The 20,000-nt window shown below is 42.2% G+C and overlaps 1 protein-coding gene across 3 annotated transcripts in view; it reads left to right on the top strand.

Moving 5' to 3' along the window:
• LOC134449196 (cytochrome b5 reductase 4) overlaps window positions 1–20,000 on the top strand; it is a 64,732-nt gene that overhangs the window by 14,377 nt on the left and 30,355 nt on the right. For 2 of the 3 annotated variants that reach the window (XM_063199018.1, XM_063199020.1), the window contains 4 exons: window positions 13,155–13,239; window positions 13,778–13,816; window positions 18,654–18,735; window positions 19,506–19,563. In XM_063199018.1, the coding sequence (XP_063055088.1) occupies window positions 13,155–13,239; window positions 13,778–13,816; window positions 18,654–18,735; window positions 19,506–19,563 (264 nt within the window). The remainder of the gene's footprint in view (window positions 1–13,154; window positions 13,240–13,777; window positions 13,817–18,653; window positions 18,736–19,505; window positions 19,564–20,000) is intronic. The other variant, XM_063199019.1, reaches the window with a different exon arrangement.

Below are 20,000 nucleotides of genomic sequence, written 5' to 3'. Positions count from 1 at the left end.
TGTTTTTAAATTTCTTTTTAAAACATGACACTGTTGGGGCAACTCTAATTTGAACAGGAAGCTGGTTCCAGCATTTAGCTGTATAATGCCATAAATGCCATTTCACCCTGTCTGGATTTTACTCTAGGTAAAACCAGTAGAGGAGACTCTGAACACTCAATACATCCTTTAGGATGATATTGCTCTGCAGTAACTATAACTCACTGCCAATATCAATGTAATGACTGGAGTGATATGATCTCTCTTCTATGTTTTGGTTAGAATTCTAGCAACTGCATTGTGGATTAGCTGCACCTGCCTGAGTGACCTTTGGGGAAGGCCTATAGGTAGGGTGTTGCAGTAGTTTTCTGTGATTATTTTCTGTTTGCGAGTGCTTAATCTGGGATCCAGGTGTCGTCCAGGCAACATGCTGCTCGTACGACCGTGAGCGCCCCTGCTGACTGGAGCTTTCATTGAGCGCCTGCCCATTTAATTAACCAATCGAACCAAGCAATGCTCCTTTGTCTCTGGGTGTCCCTGGCATGCTGATACGCCACTTCAAACACAGTCACACATGTACACACACACACACACATACACACACACACACACACACACCAACCTTTCCTTGTGTATGCTTTTACTTACACGTTTCGTCTCCTAATTATACATACACACTTGTGCCCCCAGTGGACCATCCCTCTTTTCTACTGCCACGTCTAATTAGGAGTCTGGTCCCCAGCAACCAATCGATGGCTGGCGTGAGTGGGAGCAGCCAGGGGATTGGACAGTCAGACGACTCCGGAACAGTGACTAAGCAGCTGCCTGCTAGTAGAATGGCAAGGCCTACCTCTTCTGGACAAGGCGCGTCAGAGAGAGTAGAGAGAGATATACTTAAAGAATCTCTAGGCGCGTGTAGGGCTGCACGATTATGGAAAAAATCATAATCACGATTATTTTGGTTTTTGCTGATTTTTTTGAAAATTATAACAAGATGAAATATAACCAAGAATGAATTACATATGGGATGAGCAAAATAAAATAAATTTTAATAATTATGTAAAGGCAATAGCATGAAACTTAAGTGGACAGATTTCTGGCCAGAAACACCAGCCTGTCAGTATGTTCTGGCTTCAAGGACGCTCTCAAAAGTAGGTCACTATTGCCACGATTAAATCACGATTAAAATCATGAGTTCGATTTCACTATTTTATCACGATTTTGATCATTTTTCGATTAATTGTGCAGCCCTAGGCGCGTGGTGAATTCTAGACTTGCCTGTCCTGGTTGGTGCGGCCAGGTGCCTGGTTAAAGGAGATTTCCGGCCAATTTCAACATGCATACTGTATGTGCTGCTCACAGTAGGAGGAATATTTGTGATCTCCTACACCCTCCCTACCGCCCACGGCTGAAGTGGCCTTCAGCAAGACACTTCAGCAGAGCACCTCCCTTCAAGGACTTAAAGGTGGGGTTGCAGGTTAACCATTTTAAGAATATGTACTATTATGACATCATGTTGGGGGTTCCGCAGGCTCATAGGAGTCTATGTAGAACCTTACCCCCAACGTGATGTCATACCTGCAACCCCACCTTTAAGTATGGAATAGCGGACGACAAGGTGTCCTGATATCAAGGGAAATGATGGACGAGGCGTAGCGTTCTAAACAGCCCGACGGCGCAGCCGAAGGGCTGTTCGCTTCGCCAAGTCCATTTTCCCTTGATATCGGGACACCTCGAAGGCCGCTATTCCGCTTATCACCCGGTTACCAGCATTTAAGTATTAATTTATTAATTTATTAGTAAGTTGATCTAAGGCTTCGTGCGAAAGTAGATTCACCACTGCGCTTGGTACGTTGCTATAGGCACCACTTCCTAATCTAGTGAGACGCGCCTTTATCGGAGGCATAGCCTAAGGACGCGCGCAGAATGTTGGGGTGACATGACAACCAAATGCGATAGAATTGACGACTGGGTTTTTGACTTGACAACGAGATGCGATAGAATTAGTAACGGGGTCTTGACTAGACAACCAGATGCGATAGAATTAACGACGCGGTCTTGACTAGACAACCAGATGCGATAGAACTAGTAACGGTACTTCGCCAGAAAGTTAGAAAAGAAGTAACTTGGACGCCCGCAAGCCCGCATGACATCATAGGTGTCCTGCTACCGGGGAATAAAGGACACCTGCTCAGCCAATCAGAAGACGTTCCGTCTACTCGCAAATCAATTTATCACCCAGTGAACAGACGGAACGTCTTCTGATTGGCTGAGCAGGTGTCCTTTATTCCCCGGTAGCAGGACACCTATGATGTCATGCGGGTGTCCAAGTTGCTTCTTTTCTAACTTTCTGGCGAAGTGCTGTTACTAGTTCTATCACATCTGGTTGTCTAGTCAAGACCGCGTCGTCAATTCTATCGCATTTGGTTGTCAAGTCACCCCAACATTCTGCGCGTGTCCTTACATGTCTCCGATAGAGGCGCGTCTCACTAGATTAGGAAGTGGTGCCCATAGCAACATACCAAGCGCAGTAGTGAATCCACTTTCTCACAAAGCCTTAGATTAACATTTTAATAAATTAATACTTAAATGCTGGTAACCGGGTGATAAGCGGAATAGCGGCCTTCGAGGTGTCCCGATATCAAGGGAAAATGGACTTCGGCTGCGCCGTCGGGCTGTTTAGAACGCTCCGCCTCATCCATTATTTCCCTTGATATCAGGACACCTCGTCGGCCGCTATTCCATACATATTGTACCTAACAGCACCGCTAGCTGGGCAACTTCAGTGGGTGATGGGAACAGCTACATGGTACCTGCAAAGGTGTGAAACTGAAAATGCACCTGACCAAAAAATCAGACAGAAAGGATGAAAAAACGAGAAATGGTCTGTGACACCATTACATTATATTTGGCAGACGCTTTCATCCAAAGCGACTTACAATTGATGACACAATCATTGCAAACATCACTTGCAGATACAAAGTGTTCTGGAAATATACAGAACAATAAGTGTAGAAGCCAAATGGGGTTAGTGTTTTTTTTATTAAGTACATTAGCACAGGGTTAAATACAGTACACACACACCACACACACCACACCACACCACACCACACCACACACACACACACACACACACACACACACACACACACACACACACACACACACACACACACACACACACACACACACAGCATGCCTTAGAGAGTCTACCCGGGTTTGAGCCAGCTCAGGCATTCATGCAGTACCACCTGATAACAGACTCTATCTTTGGGGAATATTTTGCGTATCACCTCTATTTTCTACCTATTGCCTCTTATCTGTTTTGTTTAGCAAATTTCCAATATCCAAATGTTGAGAACCACTGCTGTTCGGGATACATATGGAGCTACCTGTCTTGAATTATGTTGGCTGGGAGGTCAAACCGCACACTGATAGGTGCAGGTGCAGGTATGTAGTCGAAGTGGTCTCTTGTTCTTGGCTTCTCTTGCATAGTGCAGGTTTTCTGAGTTCTATTCTATTCTATTTTCTGAGTTCTATCCTGTTGTTTGGGAAGAGCCTGTCTGGAAGTGTTAGTGATGGCTTTGGATGCTGCATTGTCAAGTAGGATGGGTCAAGTGTTGAGGGATTGTATAATACAGGTCAGTGGTCAGTACACCCAAAAGCAGCAATTAAGCGAGTGGGCCGCACCGTTTCTCCTTCAAGTGGACAATTGGTTCAGGTTGTCAGCGCCTCTACTCTATATCGGGTGTGTGATTGGATAGGATAGGATAGAATGAGCCTTTGTTATCTCTGAAATTCTGAGAAATTGGTCGTGAGCACTGAGAGTCTGAATTTCTCTCTCCTACCTCTCATCCAAACACACGCCCACACATGACATACAACATTATGTATGGAATAGCGGCCGACGAGGTGTCCCAATATCAAGGGAAATAATGGACGAGGCGGAGCGTTCTAAACAGCCCGACGGCGCAGCCGAAGGGCTGTTCGCTTCGCCAAGTCCATTTTCCCTTGATATCAGGACACCTCGAAGGCCGCTATTCCGCTTATCACCCGGTTACCAGCATTTAAGTATTAATTTATTAATATGTTGAGCTAAGGCTTCGTAGAATTAGTAACGGGGTCTTGACTAGACAACCAGATGCGATAGAACTAACGACGCGGTCTTGACTAGACAACCAGATGCGATAGAACTAATAACGGCACTTCACCAGAAAGTTAGAAAAGAAGCAACTTGGACGCCCGCACGCCCGCATGACATCATAGGTGTCCTGCTACCGGGGAATAAAGCTGCGCTGTGATATTTCTCGCCAGGACGGCTCTACCATACATGGGCTGCTATGTGCCCAAAGGTACCCAAGTTTGAATCCAGCCTGGATCATCTCCCAACCTTACCCCTTCTCTCTCCCTCCCATATCGTTTCCTGTCTGCTCTTCACTTTCCTATGAAAGCAAGGCCTTACAATCCCTAAAAAATATATATTTATGAAATTAAAAAGATGGGACTGGTAGCAAGTTGATTGCTGGCTTGGCGGAGTTATTCTGCCTCCTCCAAGGGCTCTCCAAGTTTGTCTTCCCGTTGCATGGGAACTTGGAAAAGTATCTCTTTTTCTGGATGCAGTGTCACAGTCTTTATGCTAATTACCGTAATCATGATGTCCCAATTGGGTCATTTCACGTGAATTCAATCATCAAACGGATTTCAATCATGTGCCTGTTTAGTAGCAAGGTAGCACCCCAGAACTGCATTTTGTTAATCTGACACCAATATTAACTCATTGGCTGCCTTGGCCGTCGAATGACGTCATTTCAAATAGTGACGCCCCCTACCTTCGACGTCGTTCGCCGACAATTGCGTTTTTTTACAGCCAGGCCTCGAGGACGGTCTGACCTATCTTCTGTATGAATTTCAAGCCTCAAGGCATTTTCTAACTGTTCCTGTAGGTGGCAGAAGTGTCCTTAGGAACAGTCAAGGCAGGGCTTTAGCTCAGAGCAAGATGAAATGTCAAGACAAAAACACCCCTTTTTTACTATTATAATATAATCTCAAAAGTAGCATAGCAAAATCATTTTTGAAAGTAAAGCACCTGTGACAGTAGTCTACTTTCTTGCCCTCTGATTTTAACACAGGTAGGCTACTGATTTTAGTGTCAGAGCCTGGCCAAAAAAAAACCTTCCTCTCATGACCAAAATACAATCCCCTGTTGCTATCTAGCTAGAAGGCATTGTAGCTAACTTGCCCAAAATACACCATGAGATGATCTGTGTGACAACCTTTCATTTTGGATAATGTGATCAGCCTACACAACATCAGGATGTTGCTTACAAAATATAATCTAACAGGAGAATGCACGGGACTAGTGGTGATGTGTCCCAACTGAGGTAACTTGGGTATAAAGTTTGCTACGCTAGCTAGCTAGCTAGCACGAAATCGCTAACAACTTACAACTAAGCCTAAATAAAGGAGCCTTGGTAAGTCAACTATTTTTTACTCAATCCACAGTTATTTTTATGGATCTGTATAGTATGATCAGCTTACTGTATCATCAAAAAAGACAGGGGGGTTGCAGATTCTTGGAACAGAGTAGCCTTTGTGTCTGGTCAGATGCATTCAGCTCACATTAGAAAGCATTGCACTTAGCCTCAGACCAGCTAGCATTCACCACTCCAATCGGCTTGTGAAATGTTGGATGTGTGATCATAGTCCGGCAGCCAAAAGCCAAATATCAGCCGAACCCAGTTTCGTCTGATAAAGTTTTTTTCTTTGCAGTTTGTGGTTGCCTAAGGTGTACCTATTAAGATTCCAGACGATGCCCGGTGATATCCCTTGAGCATTTTCAGATATTGAGCCTTTTATGCTTGATGTGCTGCAGCCATAGATTACAACAGTCTTTGGCTCCCAATTCATGTTATGCTGACCAAATACCCTATACCATACTTATTTTGTGTTTGTTTACATGGTGGGATGTGTATAAGAACAGGTGGTGAGGTATGGACATCAGTGGGGGTGGGGTCATGCATGTTTGGGGGCGGGGCATTCACCCAAAAAGCCTGATTTTCCAAGTCGGAGACACAAAGGCCAACATTTCGCCAAACGTGGCTTTATATCTCATAGTGGGTTGTTTGGTTTTGCTGTTTGTCCAACACTTACCCATCAGGATAAGAGTGGGTGATGTGCCAATTTCAGATATTAACCCTTTCATGTTGATTTCGCTGCAGCCATAGCCCACAAGCTTTTGACAGCTTCATAACTGCACTATGATTAACCATAGAGCATTCTGGGTGGTAGGCCTGCCACATCAAAGTGGAGAAAGTGTCCTCGTACCAAATAAATTTTAGACAATTACATAATTAGCTGTTTGTCAGAAATATGTAACATTTAGGTGAATATTGGTGGTGTCAGCTTAGACATACCCAGAAAGGATTACCGGTACTAATTGGACACAGAATTTCACCATTTCATACATTGCTATTTACTCTTCCTGTGCTGTTGTAACACAAAATAAAAATTGTAAGTAATAATTACATAATTTTTGGCTGATTATTTGTTTGCCTACAAAGTACATAATTTCAGTGGTGGTCGTATTAACATGGAAAGAGATAAAATTAAAAATGTAAATCCACAAAATGACATTGTAATTGACCTTTTACCAGCCCATGCCATATCAGGGTGTGACACTGTGGCATCCTATTTTGGTATTGGTAAAGGCTCTGTTATCAAGACCCTAAAAGCTGGATATCACTTGACATCAATTGGTAATGTGCTGGCACCATTCCAACAACTTTCCAGTGAGGCCATTAACTTTGTGTCGGCATGTTATGGCATTCCAGACAGTATCAGCATGTCACATACAAGGTTGGTGGTATGGGGAAAAAAGAATGGGAAAGGTCATTTATCTTCACCTAACCTGGCTGCTCTTCCACCAACAACAGAGGCATTTCTTGAGAATGTGAAAAGGGCTCATTTTCAAGCAATATTGTGGAGGACATTGGTTCACACTCCACCTGAACTATCTCCTGAAGCATTTGGATGGAAGAAAGACCCATGCAACAAAGCACTGATACCAATAAGTGTTCCAGAAAAGGTCAAAGTGGCACCAGACTACATTTTACAGATGATCAGATGTGGTTGCAAGAGTAAAAGCCCCTGCAATTCTAAGAAATGTAGCTGTGCTGTAAACAGTGTGCCTTGCACCATTTTCTGTGCATGTTTTTGGCTGGGATGCTGCCGAACCAATGTTGTGTGAGCTTTACTGTGTGTGTGTGTGTGTGTGTGTGTGTGTGTGTGTGTGTGTGTGTGTGTGTGTGTGTGTGTGTGTGTGTGTGTATGTGTGTGTGTATGTGTGTGTGTGTGTGTGTGTGTGTGTGTGTGTGTGTGTGTGTGTGTGTGTGTGTGTGTGTGTGCGTGTGTGTGCGTGCGCGCGCGTGTGCGTGTAGTATAATGTAGGCTATAGGTGTTTTAGGTGTTAAGGACTCTGTATGTTGTATAGGTGTAGACAGGTCTTTCTGTGCAAATTTAAATGCATGTACATGTCTTATTTGATGGCTTCATGGACTTTTAAGTGATCATTTAATACCAGTCAGGATACACTGGAGGGTCATTCCACGCCAAATCAACAGGAGCCCGCGCACTTAGGTCTCAAAAAATTCTGAAAATATTACCAAGTGTACCCATGGTAGTTAAGAGAAACGCTGTAAAGACAAGTCTCATTGACATTTTTAAAAAGACTTCATGGAGAATGGAGAAAAAAATAAAATAAAAATCTGTGGACAATCCCACAAGGGGTTCTGGTGCTCTGAAAATGACACCCAAAATGATTTGTCAGACTTTTGAGGTCTTCTGGGCAAACACTGATGGGGTTTCCTTTCTATTTATAGATTTTTATGGGAGTGTTTCTACTTGTATCTACAAGGGGAAAAATCATGAGGCTATGTTGGGCACAAATATGTCTTCTGAAGGCCTAAACAGAGCACAGCCAAAAACTCCAGTACAATTTGTATAATCTTTGAGGGAATGCTATGACAATGCAGGATCATACAAACCAAAACTGACAGATTTGCAACAAACTATTCCTATCTATGTACCAGCATGCCAAATTTGAGCTTCCTACATGGTTTAGTTATTGAGCTACGGGCTTGTGAACTTTGACAAAAAAAAAGAGTGTGAACAAAATGGGCACCCCCCTCCCCCAGTGAAATTGGCTGTAACATGGAGAGTATACATCTTACATTCAAATAAAGTAACAGTGTTTCTCTTAAGTACCATGGGTACACTCAGTAATATTTTCAGAATTTTTTGACACCTAAGTGCGCAGGCTCCTGTTGATTTGGCGTGGAATGACCCTGGATTGACTTAATTTTTTGACTCAACCGTATATATAATGTATAGCTGTTTTCCTATGTTTAGACCTCTCTCTCTCTCTCTCTCTCTCTCTCTCTCTCTCTCTCTCTCTCTCTCAGCGTACGGTACTGTATGTTGCAGTGTATATACTGTAGGTCTTTCTGTGTAAATTGAAATGCATGTACAGATCTTATTTGATGGCTTTATGGATTTAAGTGATCATTCAATACCAGTCTGGATACACTGGATGTATGTCATTTCTTTACTCATCTTTTGGAACAGCCAACAACTGCTCACCAGTTACCCCCACACTCTGTTGTTCTTTTTTTTTATGTTGGCTATTTGTGGTAGGCTACCTACCGGCGATGTTGTCATGTATGTTGTCATGATGTGATGTTATGCAGGATCTCATAATGCACAATCTGTTCCATACTTTACAGTCTTATTCTAAGCAATGTTGTGAATGTTTTTACTGAGGCATTTGTTTATTTGTCATTCATGACCTGATTTATATAACTAAATGCATAAAAATAGGCTGAAATCACATTTTTTAAGGTTATTAGCAGTATTTTCTCTGTACCTGGATAACAAAAGGAGATAGCCACAATTAACCACAGTAAATATTCTTGTATATAGGATATTAACAAAATAAAAAAGGAATTTTGAAGCTGGCATTTTCAGGTGGTCAGATTCATTGCATCAAAATATAATGCAAATTAGTGCATATTTAATTAGATAATAGCCTAATTAGCATATTTAAACATAAAATATAGAAAACTTGTAATACATTTTTTTCTCCAATTCATACAAGTAATCATCTGATAAAGTTTCATATTGATATCTGCAAGTAAAAAAAAATACCCTATTCACCTACAGTGTCTCGTCTTATTTGTGGGATTGCTGTTATGAAAGGGTTAATTATTACCCCATATTGGGTTTGTTTCAATAAGGGCAGTGTTAAGGCAGTCCAATGTGAATGTTTTTCAGGTAATATAAGCAATTTGGTACATTTTGTAACATTATTCACAGTAATATTAGGTGTCTTTAGTTTTTTGTCATAATTCGCATTTATGGGACAATAAAGGCTCAAAATCTGAAAATGCTCAAGTGATATCACCGGGCATCGTCTGAAATCTTGAAGACTTGCCTAAAATCTACCAGATAAAGCAAAAAAAAGAACTTTATCAAAGAAATCTGGGTTCAACCCCACGGCTCCCGGACTACAGTACTTTATCAAAAGAAAATTCATTGAACAATATATGACAAGATCACTATAGCAGAACCATGATGACAGTAATCATCAATCTGCAAATTGTCCGCTCTGCCAAAGAAGCTGCAGTAAGCTACGCTAAGCGGTGCTGCCTGCCTACCTGCCTCCCTCCCCACAAGACACAACATGGTACTATTTCTGGAGGAAATAAACCAGCTGTGATTCGTTCTCCAACGAGGGGAGAGAGAGAGGGAGAGGGAGAGGGAGAGGTAGGGAGTTACCGGAGTTGGGGCAACTGCTGTCATGATCCATGCTGCGCGCCAGCAACTAAACCAAAACACCCTTGTTTTCGAGTCCCCCCGTTATATTTCAGTATATTAGGTTGAAAAGGTCATACAAATGATCTTTTTGTTCAGGCTACAGATGACAGAAGACTGTGTAATAGCAGCTGATAGGTTTGGAGTTGTTAGGACGATGCCATTACGGGCAAAAACGTTTGCAGTTATAGTTCTACTTCAAATGGCGTTTTCTCAGCTTTTTGGCTAGAAAGCAGCATTTTGGCGAATTCCACTTAATTTCAACAGATGATTATGAAAGAACGGAAAGGGGTAGAGAGACACCGTTTTTTTCTGATGACAGATGAGCGTCTAATCTGTGTTTTGATAGGTATGGTGTTGACATAGACACAGAACTCAATTTTCTGTGAGCCTCCAAAAAACACCCAAAATGCTGAAAAATGGCTGGCACTCCGAGGTACTCTTTTATGAAAATGGCTGGCAGCCAATGAGTTAAGGGAGAAACAGACTAGCAAAGGTTTACATGTGAGGGTAGGACACTATGCATTCAGCCTTGATTACTATATCAGTCAGTGTAAGTCACAAAAGGATGTCTGAGGTATTGTTTGAAAGCTCTTGTTCTGGCTCTACAAATTACTCAAACAGCATGGAATACAACAACCTTCAGAACATGAATTATGATACATTGAAAAATTAAAAATTGAATATCAAAAAAGTTATATTTTAAAATGGCTGGTTTCTTGTCTAAACATAGCCTGTAAGATCATAAACAGCACCTGAAAATGGGGTGTTTGGTTCTTTATTCATTGTATAATACAGGTCAGTGGTCAGTACACACAAAAGCAGCAATTAAGCGAGTGGGCCGCACCTTTTCTCCTTCAAGTGGACAATTGGTTCAGGTCGTCAGCGCCTCTACTGTATATCGGGTGTGTGATTGGACAGGATAGGATAGGATAGAATGAGCCTTTGTTATCTCTGAAATTCTGAGAAATTGGTCGTGAGCACTGAGAGTCTGAATTTCTCTCTCCTACCTCTCATCCAAACACACGCCCGCACATGACATACAACATTATTAATGAATATTATGCATAAAATAATATGAGGGCATAAAGCTAAAAATGGGGCCTGTGGGTGGAGGTGCTGTGATATTACTCGCCAAGACGGCTCTACCATACATGGGCTGCTATGTGCCCAAAGGTACCCAAGTTTGAATCCAGCCTGGATCATCTCCCAACCTTACCCCTTCTCTCTCCCTCCCATATCGTTTCCTGTCTGCTCTTCACTTTCCTATGAAAGCAAGGCCTTACAATCCCTAAAAATATATATGTTTATGAAATTAAAAAGATGGGACTAGTAGCAAGTTGAATGCTGGCTTGGTGGAGTTATTCTGCCTCCTCCAAGGGCTCTTCAAGTTTTTCTTACCGTTGCATGGGAACTTGGAAAATTATCTCTTTTTCTGGATGCAGTGTCACAGTCTTTATGCTAATTACCGTAATCATGATGTCCCAATTATCTCTCTAATTGCAGCTGTGCACTTCAGAGTTGCTTTGCAGTTGCATTCCACAGTTGTCATGGTTCCATATTATAGACTATCAGCAAGTTTGATGCTGATGGTATTGCTCTTCTCTCTTCTGTGGCAGTGTAGACATTCATATGTCCTCTTTGTTGCCTGACTTGAAATCCTTTATTTGCGAGATCTCTTGGGTGGTCGTGTCTCGTGTCTCGTGATTCACCCTTGTGGGTTTTTTCTTGTAGTGGTGCTGTTATTGTCGTGTCTGTGGAACACATCTTTTATTTGGAGTCTTGCCTGTTCTCTTCCCTTCGCCTACCTCCCCCCTTTTCAATGCTGCTTCCCTCGCTTTTCACCCAATACTGTCGTTTTCACTTCTCTGTTCGCACGCGCGCGCACACACACACACACACACACACCATCTTTTACTCTTTTTTCTGTAACACTTTATTTTAGGGATACATCTATTAGCACTAATGCATACAATGTTAATGCCTCCATAAGTAACTTTTAAGGCATGTACTAAGCAAACGCTAAGGCCTACTAGGTCCTTACTAAGGTTAAATTGGTAATAAATCCCTTATTGTGCATGAACAAGACATTTGCAAATACATGCCTAACAAATGTTTGCTTTGTATATGCCTTACACGTTACTTATACAGGCACATTGTATGTATTAGTGCTAATAGATGTATCCCTAAAATAAAATGTTACCCTTTTTTCCCATAACTTTCTTTTCGTCCACACGTACATACACACCTACACCACACGTGTCCACACACACTGCCCATCTTCTACTCTTGTTTTTCACTTTTTCTTTTTCACACACACACACACACACACACACACACACACACACACACACACACACACACACACACACACACACACACACACACACACACACACACATACACATACACACACAAACACACAAACCAAGTGTGGAGAGACAGCCTTTAGCTTCTATGCTTCAAAGCTTTGGAACCAGCTTCCAGATGACGTAAAAATGCACCCCATAGAGGTAGAAAATAACACTAGAGGTGACCCCGCCCCCCTTTTTACGGCAATCTGTAGCGGCCATTATCTGTAGGTAGATCAGAGAAATGGAAATTAATGGAGAACGAGGCTCACCTCTGTCAAAAATGGCTTAATCATGTGAAAATGTCCATCAACACACTATACAAGGACAATAGTTGAAGTGTCGCTAACTATGTTCATAAAATATATTATTTGATTTTTAAATGTATTTTATCGACTCATATGATTTAAGTAGATATTTAGCCTGACATTTCAAATCTGGTCTTTGATTAATGTGTTACTTCATATTCACACAGTTTTAGTCCATTTTTTGACAGGGGTGGGCGTGTTCTCCATTGACTTGCATTGCCTGAAGGTACCTACACTACCTACGGAAGTTGGGAAGCTCCATCTGCCATTTCCCAGTGCTGTCGCAAATTGCTGTGTCCTCTCTAGTGTTATTTTCTACCTCTATGATGCACCCACTATTGATAGCTTTAAATCTAGACTCAAGACAAAGCTGTTCTCAGATGCTTTCCCCTAGCTTAAATTATATATCATTCTTATTTTTTATTTGTATGTTTTTTTTTATTTTTCATTTTATTATTATTATTTTACCTTATGTTTTATCTTAATGTTTTAAATGTTCTTTGACTCTAATTTATTTCCTTCTTTCTTCCCTGTTTCCTTTCTTTTTGCATTTGTTAATTTTGTGAAGCACATTGAGTTGCACCTGTGTATGAAATGCGCTATACAAATAAACTTGCCTTGCCTTGCCTTGCCTTGCCTTGCCTTGCAGGTGCATCGCTGGGTAAACTATGAGTCGATGTTGAAGGAGTGCCTGGTAGGGAGAATGGCCACCAAGGTCACCGTGGTAACCAAAGGTGAGCAGCCAACCACAGCTCCCACTTCACACCATTCATCATTATGCACATGCACATGCACACTCACACTTGCACACACACACACACACACACAAGTAATAAGGTCAACCATGATTTTAATATTGATAGCTTGTGATTGATACAAAGTAGGAAAATGATCAGTAACACTAAGAACTACACTATGAGAGGAAAAAATAAAGAAAAGGTATCACGCACGTGCACACATACACACGCTCACATACACGCGCACACAGTCTCTCTCCCATACACTCAAATCGATTAGTTCATGCATGCTACACACACACACACACACACACACACACACACACACACACACACACACACACACACACACACACACACACACACACACACACACACACACACACACACACACACACACACTGACTCATCCACCCGGTGGGTAGTGTGAGTCTGCTTGTGAGCTGTAAGAGTGTGAATGGAGGCGTGCGGTGCACAGCTGATGATGCCTTAAATGAAATTGATCGCTCTGTCCTGCTGCTTCTGTCTTGCACAGCTCCATCTGAGAAAGAGGAGAAGAAGACAACAGTGAATGGTATGTGATGGAAGTGCTGTGTGTGTGTGTGTGTGTGTGTGTGTGTGTGAGTGTGAGTGTGAGTGTGAGTGTGAGTGTGAGTGTGAGTGTGAGAGAGAGAGAGAGAGAGAGAGAGAGAGAGAGAGAGAGAGAGGAGAGAGAGAGAGAGAGAGAGAGAGAGAGAGAGAGAGAGAGAGAGAGAGAGAGAGGTGAGGGTGTTTTCACACAGTAGGGTAGCTTCACCTTGTTCCCACTTGTTGCACAAGGTAATGAAATGTTTGTTTGTGTGCAACCATAGACTTGAGTCTTGTGTGTCAGTGTGTGCTTGTTATTTACAGTGCCATGAGAAAGTTTTGGCACCCTTTAGGAAAATCATCGGTTTATTTCTCGTTGTAGCAACTTCATTTTAAGATATGTTAAACTGTAGGGAAAGAGAAATATTTCAGCAGTGGAGGAATATTGGTTGGTGTTACAGAAACAATTTTATGTGGATTTAAAAAAAAAATAGGCGTGTGCATAAATATGGGCATCCCAATGAAGGTATACCATTAATATGAAGTAGAGCTCACCTTTGCAGCACAAACTGGTTTTAATGACTTTGTATCCCTTCAGTCACCAAGACAGACATGATTGGTCATTAAAATGTTATTTATCATAGATAATAGCAGACGAGGCTTGTCCTAAGTTCTGTCTTGTAGAGTGGAATATGGTGGGCTCTGAACAAAATGTAGTTTGTTGAAAAATAGTTAAAAGGGCATGGGTAAATGATGGTAAGAATGATAACAGGCACACCACAGGACACCTCCATAGAATTACAAGACCATAGCTGCTGATAGTGCAGACTTAGACAGGGGGCCTTCCGTGTATACTTTTCACAAGGCAAAGGCTCATTGGATGGGTGACGAATAAAAAGGCTTTCCAGTGTATCCATCAGAAATAAGTTGTTAAACTTGTGCAGAAAGCTTATCTGCACAAGCTAAAAGCATTTTGGGAAATCATAGTGTGGTCAGATGAGACTGAGCTAGAGTTATTTGACCTTAACAATGGGAGGTGGACATGTCAAAAAATTCACCCATAAATTTGATGACCTCTGGTCTAAAACACACCCTAGGTCTGCGTGGATAGTATACACACACTGCAAAACTTATTATAGTTAAGGCCCTCACTAACTCTTTTCAAATAGCATATTTTTCAAAAGAATGTCCAACTGTCAGTCACAAAATTAGAGCTGAGCAGAGTTTGGACTTTCCAGCAGGACAGTGTTTGAAAGTGAAGTGAAAGTGAAAGTGAAAGCCCTGCTGTGAAAGTGAAAGTTGCACTGCACTGATCAAAATTCAACAATGACATAATGCAAAAGAACAAGTAAAATGACTTGAAATGGTCATACCAATCTTGAGATATTACCATCATTGAAAAAGATTGAATTTGATTTATTTGATGTGTATAGAAGACAGATGAATAACCTGACTGAATTAGAGGGGTTCTGGATAGAATAATTGGCAACTATTCAGTAGCACCACCCAGGTGAAAAACCCATATACTTAAAGTCTACTTTTTTTGACCGTACTTAGTACGAAGTGTACTATTTTCGGCGATTGCGCTTCATTGCACTATTAGTGCGCTGAAGCACTACTAAAGCAGTACTTCAGCACACTTGCAGCACACTGAGGATGCTAAATTGGCACCGCTTTTGGACAACTTTAAGTGCACTACAAGCATACTTTTGAAAGTATGCTCCAAACACGCTTTTCATGCATTTGTATGGCATTAAGAGTGTGCTTGAGTACACTTCTATAACATTTTATTGTTACTAGAAGTACAATAAAAGTATATTAACTTCATGCTTCTTTGGACTACATTGGAACATTTTAAGTCTGTAAAAAGTATATCATATGAAGTATTGTAAATATATAACAGGTATGCTTGAAGTGTATTTACAGTACACTCCCAAGTACATGAAATAATATAAATGTAATATTACAATCCATGCCAGTGCTCAGAGCTTGTACATTACACACAACCACAGGCACAGTAGTGTTCTGGTATGCATACCTAGCATTACTGACATTTACAATCATTGCATTGTTACAGTGATTTCAGGTACACATTTCACTTTCCTTCAATCTTGCTCCTCCTTCCTGCAATTGATCACTTGGATTGATGATTAATGGTGACACTGTATTCATTGTTTGAACAATTAATTCCAACTTACCTCCAACCAGGACACTATGGGAAGTGTGAGCCTATATATACCAGAACATATACGTGACCATCATAATGACGGTGGGAACATGGTCATTTTTTGTGTACCACTTTAAATTTTAAAAACCCCTACAATAAACACAGAATATAACAATGAGTAATATTTTCATGCAAACCAAAAATATTCCTTCAGGATGAATGGCTTTCTGTTTGAGAAATTTACCTCCAAGAAGTGCATTGCATGATGGGACATGCATGATGGTGCATTATGGGTAAATGAACACGGGGTGACAATTGAGGCCCAAGTGAACCGAAAACTAGATGTCATTCATTCCCAATGTAATGCACCTGGAGCATGATTAGGATAATGGAGCGCAGGTGAGGAGGATGGAGGTGATTGGTGCACGTGGGTTGGTGAGCAGAGTTTTAAACAGCAAGAAACTAGACTGTGAGGAGGAAGCCGCAAGGAGAGATGACTGCGAGAATGCCATCCTGAGGGGAGAGAGAGGCGAGAGTGGAGCGGCAAGATGGGAGACGTCGGACACCGGTAACCGGACAGAGCCAGGCGAAAGGGACGAGAAGTTGGATGAGAAGTGGACGTGATCCTATGGATCAGAAGGCAAACTGGCAGCTCGGAGGAGAGCGCGACTGGCATAGTGCCCAGAAGGAGTCCGCAATCAGAGTGACGGCCAGGTGAACCTGCCTCGATGGAAAGGGGTTAGACAGACATGCACCCCACCGTGAAGATGAGTGACTCGTATTCGCCTGGTTACTGTGGCCCCCGTGAGTGCGCCGCTCTCTCTCTCTCGCTCTCTCTCTCGCTCTCTCTTTTCCTCTCGCTCGCACCCAAGACTGCTGAAGACCAACCAGCTATTCCGGGCCTACGCAGAAGAACTCCCATCGCTTCTCATCACCGCCAGGTGCTCCCGATTGAACGTGTGTGCCATGCCCCCGTTGCAGTGTAATTCACCTCGCAACCCCCGCACGGATGGACTTGGTGGCTGGACTGTTCCCCCGTGGGTAATGGACAGAGACAACTAGGCCTACCCCTTTGACTTTTAATCCAGTGGTGGTAAATAAATAGAACGAAAACTGGAACTTGTGTCTTGGTTTTTGGTGTTGTGCAGTGAACTCCCAGGGTAGTAGTATCAAAGTGGGCGCGGCCAGCAAACGCGCGCCCCACCTGTGACATAAGCACACTTTGAAGATATTTGGGTGAAGTACAATCATGGTGCACTTAGAAAAAGTGTACTTGCAATATGTTAAAACGATTTACTTTAAAGCACACTATAGAAAATCACACTTCAAAGACATTTGGGTGAAGTGTAATCATATTGCACTTTTAAAAAGTACAATTGCAATATGTTATTAAAAAATACACTTTTAGTAAGTTAGCCAAACATCTTCGAAGTCCACTTGAAGTATGGTTCGCTAAGTGTACTTTCTTTGAGAGCAACTTAATTACATCTAATTTTAAGTACACTTTAAATAAGCATATTGTAAACATACTTTTTCTTAGCACAAAAAGCACGAGTGCACTTTTAACATGCTAAGTACACTTCAGTCATGCTTTTATTGTACTAAATTGAACCACTTTTTCACCTGGGCAGCAGCAGTTGGAACTTGTGTTCTTGTATAGCAAGTATCCAAAGGCCATTAGATCAGCAGAGGTGATCTCTACGTGATATTAATGGTATACCTTCTTTGGGGTGCCCATATTTATGCACATATTTAAATCCACATAAAATTGTTACACCTATGAAAATGTTTCTCTTTCCCTACAGTTTAACATGTGTTCAAAGGAAGTTGCTACTTTAAAAGGTCAACGAGAAGTAAACCGATGTAATGATTTTCCAAAAGGGTGCCAAACTTTCTCATGGCACTGTAGGTACAGTGCGTGTGTGCGTGCCAGCTGTACAATCAAGTCTGAATGGAGCAGTAGCTGAATCTCTCCCATTTCTCTGTGTCTCTCTCTGTGTCTGAAAGAGGTTTTTAATGCTTCACATCTCTCTCTCTCTCTCTCTCTCTCTCTCTCTCTCTCTCTCTCTCTCTCTCTCTCTCTCTCTCTCTCTCTCTCTCTCTTTCTCTCTCACTCTCGAAGCTTGTTGATGAATACAAAAATGTTTGGAGGCTGTCACTGCTGTCCAAGGGTGTGCAATATTTCTGCACATGCCCTTTTTCTTGTTTTTCTTTGGAATAACAAAAATCCATTTGAAAAAATATGCATTTTCTATTCTAAATATCGCAGGCGCTAGCTCTACAATCAAGTCTAAATGGACCAGTAGTTTGCTGAATCTCTACCATTTCTCTCTCTCTTTTCCAGCTTTCTTTCACTCTTTCTGTCATTTGCCTGCTCTCTCTCTTCCTTCATCTCTCCATTATACCCCTCGCCTTCTTCCTTTGCCTCTCTCTTCTCTTCTCTATTTCTCCCACCCTTTCCTGCATCCTATTCTGTCTCTCTTTGCTGAGGCTGCCATGTTGTTTTTGTGGAGATGTGCAGACCTGTCATCATTTGTCCTTACAGTCACCATACATCTGTTATCTGTCACTATCCCGTCTCCTGTGAAGAGTTGTAGCTAACCTCTTTTTTTTGGTGTCTCCTGTTTCCCTCCTCTATTCTGTCTCTTCTTTCTTCTTCTGCCCCTCTCTCTCTCAGGTCTGGCGCCCCCATCTCTCCCCCCTCCTGCGTCTCTGGGGCCTGCTGCTGGCCCTCCGCCCCCCAAAGACACGCGGCCTCGGTGGGTGTCACTCCTCCACCCCATCCTCCCTCACATCACCCTTTTCCCTTGTTTCTATCTATTTCTGATTTGAATTCTAAATGGTCCTCATCATTGGCCCAAAAGAGATCTTAATGCCTGGGTTTTCAACCAGTGGTCCGCGGCCCACTGGTGGTCTGTGGCAGCATTGCTGTAGTCCGTGACTTGCTATGCACTACAAATATTTAAAAATGCTATCTTTATTGCACAGATGCAAGTGTTGATTATTTTTGAGCCTCGTGGGTCTGACATTCCTCCATATGGTGCATGAACATTGAGATTATTAAGCACGGGGAGTGGAGGCTGAAACCCTTACTCACACAGTGCACCCCAGGCCTAACTCTCCGCTAAGGTGGTGGAGACTGAGACTGCTCCCGACTGAACATGCAAACGTGCGGTCAAAGTGGGGGCACGGACAACTGCTTAGTCTGAATGGGGTACCCTGGGACAGAACCGCCTGAAAACCCCTCTCCTAAGAATTTCAGAGTCAATGCATAGAAGCCTAGTGGCTGCCGTTTTTTTGGACAACATGTTGTTGAAGTTTATTGTTAAGGTTTGATTTGCTGTGAGAAAATCAGTGACTGGCATTGATTGTAAATACATGCTTGAGTGTCTCTACTGGCTGTTTTCAACTTAAATGGAGTTCAATCTTTAAAAGCCTGCTCATCTGTGTGTGCGTGCGTGTGTCTGCATGTGTGCGTGCGTGTGTGTGTGTGGGGTATTGTGTGTTCATTTGTTTGTTTGTGTCTCAGCTATGACTGGTTCCAGACAGATGCTACGGTCAATATTGTGGTCTACACCAAGAGGAAGGTGGGTGGCTCATTCACTCCGCATGACACACTGAGCTGATAATGGTTTTCATTAGCCTTCATTAGTCGCTATCCATTTACCTTGCTAAGAAAGGCACTCAAATGCATTTGCCTTTAAGGCACACTTGTGCTGAAAGCAATATACGTACGTCAATCTAACTACCACACTTGCTCTCTCCCTCTTTGTCCATCTCTCTCTCTTTCTCTCTCTCTCTCTGGTTATTATCTGTAGTGCTGTGTTTTTACTACTCCACCTCCTAGAGAGGGGAATAGGTATTGATTTTGGGTTGTTTTTCTATCCGTTTGTCTGTAAGTAAGATTACACAAATCTACTGATCGGCTTGCCAGGGACTTTTCAGAAAAGGTGGACGATGGCTCAAGGGAAATGTCCTTCAAACTAATGACTTGAGTGTATGGTGAATGAATTTCAGAATTTCT

Source organism: Engraulis encrasicolus, chromosome 5 (genome assembly GCF_034702125.1).
Source record: "Engraulis encrasicolus isolate BLACKSEA-1 chromosome 5, IST_EnEncr_1.0, whole genome shotgun sequence".
Lineage (NCBI taxonomy): Eukaryota > Metazoa > Chordata > Actinopteri > Clupeiformes > Engraulidae > Engraulis > Engraulis encrasicolus.
Note: the sequence above shows the minus strand (reverse complement) of the source record. Positions and strands in the feature narration are given on the sequence as shown.